Source organism: Plasmodium malariae (assembly GCF_900090045.1).
Source record: "Plasmodium malariae genome assembly, contig: PmUG01_00_25, whole genome shotgun sequence".
NCBI lineage: Eukaryota > Apicomplexa > Aconoidasida > Haemosporida > Plasmodiidae > Plasmodium > Plasmodium malariae.
In genome coordinates, this window is record NW_021638297.1 from 12,558 (window position 1) to 24,550 (window position 11,993).

At 17.8% G+C, this 11,993-nt stretch overlaps 1 protein-coding gene and 1 pseudogene across 2 annotated transcripts; both read left to right on the top strand.

The window, feature by feature from the left end:
• Positions 1–2,931: 2,931 nt before the first annotated feature.
• On the top strand, positions 2,932–3,708 carry PmUG01_00046200 (annotated as a pseudogene). Its single transcript is given in 3 exon segments — positions 2,932–3,405; positions 3,420–3,452; positions 3,466–3,708. Coding segments are annotated over 3 exon segments (750 nt in total).
• Positions 3,709–6,817: 3,109 nt separating this feature from the next.
• PmUG01_00046300 (Plasmodium exported protein, unknown function) lies at positions 6,818–7,628 on the top strand (the record flags this gene model as incomplete). Its single annotated transcript, XM_029003711.1, has 2 exons — positions 6,818–6,904; positions 7,032–7,628. The coding sequence occupies 2 exons, from the start codon at positions 6,818–6,820 to the stop codon at positions 7,626–7,628; spliced, it is 684 nt and encodes a 227-aa protein (XP_028859002.1).
• Positions 7,629–11,993: the final 4,365 nt, after the last annotated feature.

Below are 11,993 nucleotides of genomic sequence, written 5' to 3' on the forward strand. Positions count from 1 at the left end.
TATAAATATATATCCAACATGTATATAACAGCATAAAATAAAAAAATAATTATCTTATTATAAGGTCATTGTCACAGGATAGTATGAATCACATGGCATAATTAAAAATATAATATGATTTTTATCTTAATTTATAATTAATTTTTTAGAACAGTAATATAATTTGTCATATTAATAAAAATTTACTATTGCATAATAAAAAAATACATTTAATATATAATATTTTTGGTTTTTTTATGTTTATTTCATAAAAAGCTAATTTATTTCATTTATATTTGTATAATTTTTTTAATACAATATATTATTTTGAGTAGTAATAATTTATATATAAATAAAATATAAACCAATGCTTCTTTCATTTATAGAATATTCAAGAAAAAAAACTATATATAGAATATTCTTCTAAATTATAATATATAATCCTTAACATTTCGTAGCGATAATATATTATATCGTAGGTAATTTTATTTAAAATTCTTTTAAATTATCATAATTATTAAAGGTATTTGAATACAATGTTTACTTTTATATATATATATATTTTTTTTTTTTAAATATGCATATTTTAGTTGAAGATATAAATTTTTTTATTTTTGGAAAAAAAAAAAATAGAAAATAACGAAAATAAATGAACTCTTAGTTTTAAAATATTTACTTTTAGTAATAATAAATAAAATATATTTATATAAATTATATAGTAATTATTAGGTTCTATTTATAATTATTAAGTATAAAATTATAAAACCACTAATTTGGATTTACCCTTTAAATATATCTATCATAAATTTTGTTTTTTTGCATCATAAAAGAATGAATTTATAAATATTGAAAGAACAGGCATGTTAAATATATATCATCTATAATTATTTTCTAAATTGGGTTTATATATCATTACAGTTAAGTGAAAAATTAAAAATACTTATCAATTTATTATTGTTCTTTATTATTGTGTTAATTAATAATTAAAATATTTAATTAAATTTATATTAAACTGAAAATTAATATGTAAATATAGTATAATGTTTTTTAATTATTATGTCATTAAAATACTAAATAAATAAATCAAATTTAATCACATATTAAAAGATAGTATGCACAAATCCTTTTTTTTACATACGTATAGAAGTGAATTTCAAAAAATGTGACATATATCTACAAAAATTTAAATCGACATTTAAAAAAATTAAAACAAATCTATATTTTATACAACGGCTTCATCATGTATAGGTATATATTTATGCACTGGAGATATATCTTAATGAGGTCTATAAATGTTTTAAGTTTTCATTTTATTTTAGGAATATATAAATATACATAGAATTTATATTAACTATTAGTAAATCTTTCGTATATATAATTTATATATTTTTTAATAAAATAAAAGTAAAAAAATAAGAATTTTTTTCATATGAAATGCATAAGTATAATATTAATTTTTAATTTATTTTTCAAAGGTAAGTTCTCGGGCTATTTCTAAGAAATAGTCAATATATATACATGTTAACTTAATTTTAGTAGTAATTAAATGTATGTAATTATTAATTTTGTGTAGTACTCTTCTTTTCCAATAAGTAGTAGGATACCAATATTTATTAATTTATTTTTTTATATAAGTAATTTTGATTTAATTATATTTTATAAATATTGCTATAATATATATACTAAAGTAAATGAATGAAACAATAATTTTTTTTATTTTTATTGTTCATAGAATTATATAAACCTATTTTATAATTTAGGTTATTCTGATATTTGCACATATTATACAAGTTTTAATTTTTTTATTTTTTAATGCATATATATATATATACATTTAATTAAAAGGAGTAGTAATTAGATACATTCATTTACAAGCATTCTTTTTGGAAATAATCATATAATTTAAACTTTAATAAAAATTATAATTTTCAAGAATAATTATAAAAAAATAAAAAATCACTCTTTCTATACACTTGAAACATTTATTTAAACTTATGATATGTAGTATATTAGTAAGAGGTTTTTTGAAATATATAAAAGATAATATAAGAATGAAAATACCCATGTACTAACTAATGTAAATGCTATAAATAATATAATACATAAAATTATAAGTAGTATTATTTTCTACATTTATTATTAATATTATAATTTTGTTATAATAATCAATATTATATTAGCTATAAAAATTTTTTCCAAGTATAATGTATATAATATAACTATTAATAAGAAAACATTTTAAATATTAGAAATTATGTTATCAATATGCATAGCAGTGTATTATTTCAATTCTCTACACTATAACAAGGAAATACATCAAAAAATTAAAAAATGATATATATATATACATATTTTATTCTAAAAGTAATCAAAAAACAAGTTATTTAATTAATTTGTTATATTAAATAAATAAATAATGTATTTTGAATATTTTTCAATATTTTAATTTATATTATTTTAGTAAATTTTAATTTTTCGTATATAACATTAAGATAAGAAATTTTACATTATCTTTCCAAAGTTAATTTTCAGTCAATTCGTTGTAAAAAAACTAGAGTTATATATATTTTATTTCATTTTTATGAAAATAGAAAAAAGTTAAATAAATAATTATATTGTTTTTCGTCATTAGCAGTGTATTTTATTATTTCTAACTGATTATATAATTAATATATTACATTATTAAGATTATACAACAAGAAACAAAATATTACGATACTTTTATTTATGAAAATTTTTGTGTTTATTCTTTTAACTTGGATATGCCATTCTAACAATGATTCGGTATAAAAATATTATTTAACCATATTTTACATATTCCTATATTTCATTTATTATGTTTATTAATAATATTTTTTTATGTTGGTAGCATATATCTTTAAATTACACATGCTATCTTCGTTTTTTAAGTGTATGTATAATATATATTGGGGGAAGAAATGCATCCTTATTAGAAAATTAGGTATAAGGAATTGTAGATTATTAGTAGAATGCAAGAGATATAATGATCAATTTATTAGAGTTTTTATAGAAGATATACCACATAATGAAGCGTGAAAAAAACAAGATATATATTCTAATAAAAAAGGCATTATGACAAAGAAAAAACAAACGTATAGAAATACATTAAATTATGCTAGTGAGAACAAAAAGTCTACGAAAAATAAACTTTGTTTATTTGAAACAAAATAATATACTCATTTAAAGAAAAAAATATTTAAAGAACTAGATTATATGAATTTTCTTAAAAATAACAAAGCAGTGAGTGATAGGATTTACAAGAAAATAATATTTAAAAAGTGCGGACTACAGGTTCTTTTACCTTCCTTGCTGTTTTTGTTTTTCTTGATAGTATTCATAGTAGAATTAGCATTAGGATTGTCAGGTAAAGATTGTTTATTGTCTTACTTCGGTTTGAATAAAACTCATTTAGAAAAATTAGTAAATTAGAGTGAGGGACCATTATATACATTTGTAAGTGTGTTGAAAAAGATAACTGGTTTTTGGAAGCACTCGGAAAGTTTGGGTTTTGGGACAACATGTACGTTGTGCAGTGGTACAACAGTTACTGATGCGTGCATATTAGGGCAAGTGTTCCCTATTTTAATATATATGGTACCGTTCGTTATATTAGGTATCACAATTGTATCGTGAGTTTTTCATTATCATAAAAACGCTAAGAAATATGAAAAATTTAAGTTCAGAAAAAGTAAAATATGTAGTAAATAATATGTGTCTTTTTATAAAATCGTTTCTAGTGTGGAATAGTAAGAGTAACATATTTAGTTATATACTTATTAAAGGTTCCTACAGTTTATTATTTTTTTATTTTTGTACATAGATTCTCGTGATCTTTTTGATAAACAAAGTAAGAAATTATGACTTTGTTTTTTTGGTAAATTAAAATGTTTTAATACCTTGCATTTTATATTTTAAGGTTTTTTTTTAGTATAATTAATTATTTTTTTTTAATAATTGTATTTATATATTTAAATAGATATTTATAAAAAATAAATGTGCGTTAAAATTAATATATCTAAAAGGAAAGTACATATAATTTTATTGAAGTCGTGTGCTCATATATAGTTTAATTACAAGAAATACTACATTCATAATATTATCCTTTCATATATTATTATTATTATTAGTTAATTAGGAAAATGTGTTGTGTGTTTTATATTAAAAATAAATGTGTCTTGTTTTGTGTTTAATGGAACTACAGTCATGTATTTTGCTGTATTGTTATAGATATAAGTATTTTATTTTTTTAAATATAAAAAACTTAATTATTTTTCTGTAAATAATATTTTACGAGAAATGCATCATGAAATATATTTGCTGTAAAATTATTTTTCATATAAACTTACCTCTTTTTTTTTTTTTGAAATCTTATGTGAAGTTATAAATATATGATAAAATAATGTCCTTTATATATATATATTATTTATAATAGCTTAACGAATTATTATTTCTAAATCTTTAAAATTAAATTAGGACTTAAAAACATTTACTATGCTATTATTATGCTTAATTGTAGTGTTAGTTTAATTTTGGTAAAATGAATTAAATATATATATATTGAAAATTTTTTAATATGCATTATATATTTTTTATTTTTACAACATTAAAATTTTAAATTAATTAATAAAATGAACTTGTATATTAATAGATATTGTTTCGTAATTTATTCCTTTTTTTATCTTTGATTTTTTATGGTTATACGCTTATAAAAATGTATTATATATCTATATAAATGAAATTTTTAACTAAGTGTAATGAGAATCAATATGTTCTTTTGTGAAATAATGGAATGATAGGTAGATAAATATATATACCTATGTTATATTTTTTGATCTTATTTATAAATATATTGTCTATAGTGTTAACATCATTTTTTAGATATAAATATATACATATAGTTTGAAATAACTAGTAATTTCTTCAAAAAATTAAGATAATTTAAAAAAAAAATGAAAGTGAAAAATTGAACTAAATTTTTTGGTAATTTATAAGTACGTAGTACTATTTGTCTTTTTTAGAGAAGTTTTAATAAAATATATAAAAAATGTTACTATATTTTTTTTACAATGTTCAACTAAATAAGCGTAATATATAAGGTTCAAATGCAGCTGTTTTTAGAGTAATTTTCATTATTAAATTTGGTTCTTTATAGATTCAAATGAGCGTGAAAATATAATATTAATACATGTTTTAGTAATAATATTTACATGAATATTAAATAGTATTATTTAATCAATTATATAACACATACATATATTTTTCTTGTAGAAGAGTACATAGTAATTAAGAAAATAAGACCCTCATATTTAAAAAATATTGTATTCAAAAAATAAATATGATGCAGTGAGATTTTTAATTGAAAGTATATATTTTTTTTTTTTTGTTATTATTCATTATTATTATATTTTAATGAAACATTTCTTCCATGAAAATTATATATATATTTTATAATTCTACTTTATATTTTTTTTTTTTTTATAATCGGTTTTAATATTATTTTGTTTATAATAATTCTTTTTTTATTAGTAGCTGTATTGTAATGTAAAAAAGAATAAAAAAAATAAAATATAAAATACCTTTCTTATATTAAGATATATTTTTATTATATAAAAATTTTAAACATTCATGTGGTTTAAAAACATATTTGTAATTTATTTATTTATAAAAAAACAATACAATATAAGTTATTTCTATATATTTTCATCAAAGAAATTACTAAATCTTTCATATACAAATTTTTTCTTTTTTTTTTTATTTATTCTTTTGTATATCCCAAAATTATATTGTTAATGATGCTTTTATTTGTAATCTTAAAGTGCTACAAATATTTCTGAAATTATTGGATTGCACAAAATTGTTTTATAAGCTAATTTTATTTTTATCTTCGTTTTGTTTTTTTTCTGATATATTAATATTTTTCAAAATATATATTTCTTTACATTTTTAAAAAAAGAAAAAAAAAAAAAAAAAAAAAAGCTAATTTGTACATTTTTAAAATTTACACTAGATAAAAATAAATTTCATTTGGAATTAGATACAAATTTTACAATTGTAAAAATTATTATACAAAAATAGAACCATTATTATGGTACTTTTAAAAATATATACATAATTTCATAGACTTTTTAATAACTAAAAATTTTATTTTCTTAATATATAAAAATTTATATAAGAAAAAATTGTAGTTATATAATAATGAATATACGATAAAATGAAAATATTTTTTCCTATCTTCATATTTTTTTTCTAATATTTTTACGGTAATAATAATCAATTTATCTAACTAGAAGGTGAAGTAATACAAAAAAACATGTATAAAATAAGAATTATTTCTTAGAAGGAACACAAAAATTCATAATTATTGTATGAACATATATTAGTATATATTTTCTACGTACAGTTCTTTCTTTTGTATGAATGAAAAAATGTTATCACTGAATAAATAATATTTGTTTTCATATCATCTTAATAATTTTCTTCGTATTATATTTTTTTTTTTTAAACTAATTTATAAAAAAAAATTTAATCTCTTTGCTATTAAATAATTAATTTAAATATTATGTACAATTATCATATATTTTTATTCAATTTTATTTCTATAATAATCTATATTGAAATTGTTCTAAATTTTAAAATTATTTTGTGTTTGTGAAAAATTAATGAAGTATATATAATAATTCATTTTATAAAATTTAAAATAAATTAAATAAATGAAAAAAAAATAAAATATGAATGGCTTCTTTTATCATTTTCAATATATGAAACTATAGTTATTTTTTGTATTAGTTAATATATAATAAAATTAATGATGCATACAATGAAAAAAAATTTCAATTCCATCATTTTTATTAAAATCTTTATCTTTACTCTTTTATTTTGGATAATTCGTTATAACAATAATTTGGTATTATAATAATATTTCGTATAATACTTTATTTTTTGTTACTGAATATTTTATCTTTAAAAATAACATTTTCATAGCATAGATATATATGTTCTTATAAATAATATGTTTAATTTTTTTTTTTTAGAAGAGCTGCAATGGGTTATTGGATGAGAAGTGTAAGTTAGAAAGAGATCTATACATAAGAACTAATCGACAGTTAGCACATCATTCAGTGAATAGAAATTTTAATGGACGATATAATAATGTGCTAGATGAAGAACATATATCTAAAAATAGAAAAGACATATTATTACAAAACAAAGAATTAAAAGAAAGAGAATTAAAAAGAGAAAAATGGCATAAAGTGCATAGAGGTAGTAATTCTTCGTTATCTAGTAGAGCGGATGTATTTTGTGAAAAACAAATATTCAGCGTATTACATTCCATTGACAAAATAAAGAATAACGAAGAAATGAACAATTGGGAAAAGTGTACAGCCATAAATAGAAAGAAGATAAAATTATTATTAATTCCTGTCTTATTTTTACTATTGGTATCATTAGTATATTCAAAATTAGGGCTTAAGTTAAAGAGTATAATTAAAGTAGAAAATATATATTATTATCTTTCGACAATAATTTTTTTAGGTCTTGCGTTCGCGATTTACTTATCTATTGTATTAGGCATTACTTATACCTGTAGAAAAATTAAAAAATATAGAACTATAAATAAATATAAGTAACAAATTTGTAATAATGGTAGGGTTCATTTATAAAAAAAACTTTTAAATTCCAAAAAATAGTTATGTTGCATTCTTAAGAATATTATGATCACATGAAGAGCACATGAAGTTACATTATTTTTATAATACCACCTGAACTTGCATATTTGTTTTTATATAAAATATAAAAATATATATTCATAACCTTTAATGAATTTGATTGATTTATTTTATAAATTTGTATTTTAATATTTTCCTTGTGTTTAATTTAATACATCGGCCATACAATATATATTATTTTAATTATATTTTTGTTTGTAAAATATATGTATGTTTCATAAAATTCATAAAAAAACTGCTTTTATTATAATTGTGTTAAATTGGTAGGAAATTCATGTTATTACATTAGAATGTGCACTTATTTTGTTTCCATTTCCTTTATTCTTTTTAGTAAAGTAGGATTATTTCGTCATTCAATTAAAAAAAGAATGTATGATATTTTTATAAACTAAATGTAGATGTCTTTTCTTAATAATATATAATAAATAAATAGTATTTATTTAATTTTGTAATAAAATTGTAATTTATATGTAATATAAAGTTTACTATGTTAAATATATTAATATATGTATTTGGAACAAAATGATTTTTAAAGATTGTTTAAATTTTTTAAGGTTTTAAATTATTAGTTATAAATGTGTAACAGTATCATATTTTTTCAAAAAATATGTTAGTTGTTTTTGGTAAATAATTTGAGAGAACATTAATAAACGTAACTAAATAAAAAATTAATATTCTAAATAATTTGCTTCCATAAAATGTTATTTTAATTCAATGTATAAAAATTACTTGAATATATATTATAAAGAAGAATTATAAATATATATTCCACTTCCATTTTTATTTTTTCTTAACTGCCACATATGAGCATACCTGTGAAAAAGGATTAAACGTTTATTAACTCTTCCCTTAGTAATGTACGTTATTTTGTTTCGTAATAATCATCATTTTTCTGTTTATGCTACTATGTAGTTTTGTATACAAGTGTGAAAAAAGTAGTGTTATTAATGATTACATATATTTTTAAATGTGCAAGAATATGTTTATTATTACCAATATTTTGATACTAATAATGCTTTTTTTTTTAAAATAATAAAAATGAATATAAGCTGATTTCATTTGTGCTTTATTCACAATTATGTCCTTTTAATTTTATTAATTTTATACGTTATAATACGATTAAAGAGACGTATAATAATACATCTATGAAATATACTTTTTAAAAAGGAATAAATGTAGGATTATGTGCTCAGTATACGCGTGAAAACTTTATATATTTAGATTTAGTAAATACAGTACTCTTCCTTATGAATTCAAATATATATGAAAATTATGTTTAGCATTTGTTTCATTTGCCTGGGCTATATATGTTAATATTTCCATTTGATGGCAATGAAACTATAAATATTTGTCTTTCAATTTAACATATTTTTTTTGTATTTAGTAAGACTTTATACATTAATCTTTATATATGAATTTTTTATTATCCTATTAGAATCATATTCATATACTATTACATTTAAAGTGTTATTAAAAAAATTATTCTAATTTTTGTTTTTTTTTTTATTGTTTTTAAATAAATACCATTTACAATATACAGGATTCTATTTTATATATACGAAGACATATATTATTGAGCATTTATAAATAGTAATTCTGTAAAGTATATGTTCTATAATAACTGTGGTTAGCCTAATACTGTCTTATAACTTGCAGAATCATTTATCTGTATAGGAGAATTTTTTTCATTATATATTTATATTTGTTTTTATTGAATGTCGAAGATAAGTACAAGTGATATAAACTAGTATTAAATAATTTTTATATTAGTATATACAACTTTATTAAAACAGGAACTTCTTGTAGGAACATGTTAAAAGTATTGCGTAGAATATTCTACTTTTGAGTAAAATAATTTATAGTGCTAGAAAAAAGGAAAATTATGAAAAATAATGCAATAAATGTTAATGTAATTATTGAAAATAAAAAGATAAATTCTTACACAAAAGTATCAGAAGTTGCTTCATTTTGTTGAATTAAACAAACGAATAAGGGTATTTGTAGAATGGCATATCGTTCGGATACTCAAGATTCATGTAATTTATTAACATATTTTAAGGAGTGTACAAATTTTCGATTAGTAATATGATATTTACGAGAAGCACATATATAATAAATATTATCAAATTGTATACATAAATTATTTCATTTTGTATAACATATATATTTATGTTAGTGTTATATAATTATTAACATTTGTTAACATAGATGAGAAGGCATTACGTGTTAATTGAATTATGAACACTTTTTAGACACAATAAAACAGATAATTTATATTTCAAAATATAGAAAAGGATAAAAATTCAAATATTTTTTCTTTGTAGAAAAGCAAAATGTATGTTTTCGCCATAAATTATATATGAAATTAAATAAAGATTATATTATTTTCAATAAAATATGAATATGTATATTTTATTTTTTGTACCTATGGTATTATATAACTAGTATAAATATGAAAATTATATTGTAGAAATAGAAAATTAATATAGATCCTTTATTAACTTTGTTATTTTGTATTAATAATAATATAATTTATTAAATATAAAATATATACGATGCCAAAGTAGAAAAAGGCTATTGAGATACATACAAAAAAAAAAAAAAAAAAATACAGTTATGTTATATATATCTAATAATGAAACTATAAAGTATTTTCCTAAAACTTTAATCTATTGGTATATGACTTAACATTTTTGGAAAAAATAAATAATTTATACAAATATATATTTACTTTTTAAAAAAAGACTTAAAATAGTATTAAAAAATAATGAATATGTTTAAAATAGGAAAATCTGCTTTATAGGTAAATGAGTTGGAGTATTTTACTATAGAAAAGGTTCAATTTTTAAATATATTTATAAGTTATATGAATATTCTTATGAATATATAAAATGCTGTAGCGAACAATTTATATAAAAACACTAACTGTACTTAAAAATGTGACATAGCAATATTCAGGAAAAAACTTAAAAGAAACTAAATGTCTGAGTATATTATGTCACGGAAATAATATATATATATATAAAAAGAGAAAAGCTTGTTAGTGTTAATTTAAAATGTTTTTATTTATAATTTAATTATAGTTTTTTAAATTTAGCTATATTTTTATATAGTTTTTTAATTCTTTTAATTGGTTAATTTGAAGAATAATATTTATTAAAGTAAACAGTAATATAAAGTTTTATTATTGGATGATTACAATATGTTTCTTTGTATATGATATATTAGTAATTGTCTTACCAAAGATTACTATACATAAAATAGAAAATTATTAAGAAATAGTGTATTTTTTTAAAGTTATATTTAATAATATATTAATTATTTATGATAATTGTTTAATTTATATCCTTATCGTTTGTTCCTGATATTATTAATTTTCAAAAAAATAAATAAAAAGATAATATATTCTATCTAATATTATCAGAATAATATTACTAGAAAACATATTATATTAAAATATACTTTATTTTATTTATTATGTATATATAATATCATGTAAATTATTCTTATTTTAAAATTTATTTCATTTGATATGCATTAGAACTGAAGAAATCATATTAAATATTTTTAAGGAAATTATATTTTTTTATCCATTTTTTACTCATTATTTTTTACTATATATATTTCTACTTAATATTTATTTTTAATAAAATAACAGCAAAGAGAAATTAATTACATGAATTTAAAAGAATTTCATTGACAAATAATGATATATATTAAAATTATTTAAATTTTCTTATTTTCAAAATTATGCTACAAAAATGAATAATTATTTTTTTCTTTTTTTTTAATTACTGTCTAAATATTTATTTTTATATATATTGTTAGGTATCTTATTAATATGATTTTTTAAACACATAATATATCATAAGGAATTCTATTTTTATAATTAATATAATACATAATTTTTGTAAAATTCTACTTTTTAAATCACTATTATTACTATCTTGCTGTTATGATAATGCATATTTTTGAATAATAATAAACATTTGTTCCAAAATATAGTATTTACAAAATTAGTATTATTAATAAGAAAAACTTATTAAAATTTGAAATGAGTTTCTTAATATATAATATAATACATAATCTATAATGTATTCATTTTACATTTAAAATATATATAATATAATGAAATATTAAATAATATGTATATGTTTTTTCGTTTTTTTTTTTTTTTAAAAGAATTATATGAGAATATTTAATTTCTGTACTATATTAAATTATATATTTTGAATATTTAGAAATAAGCAGTTCTTCTAAAACTGA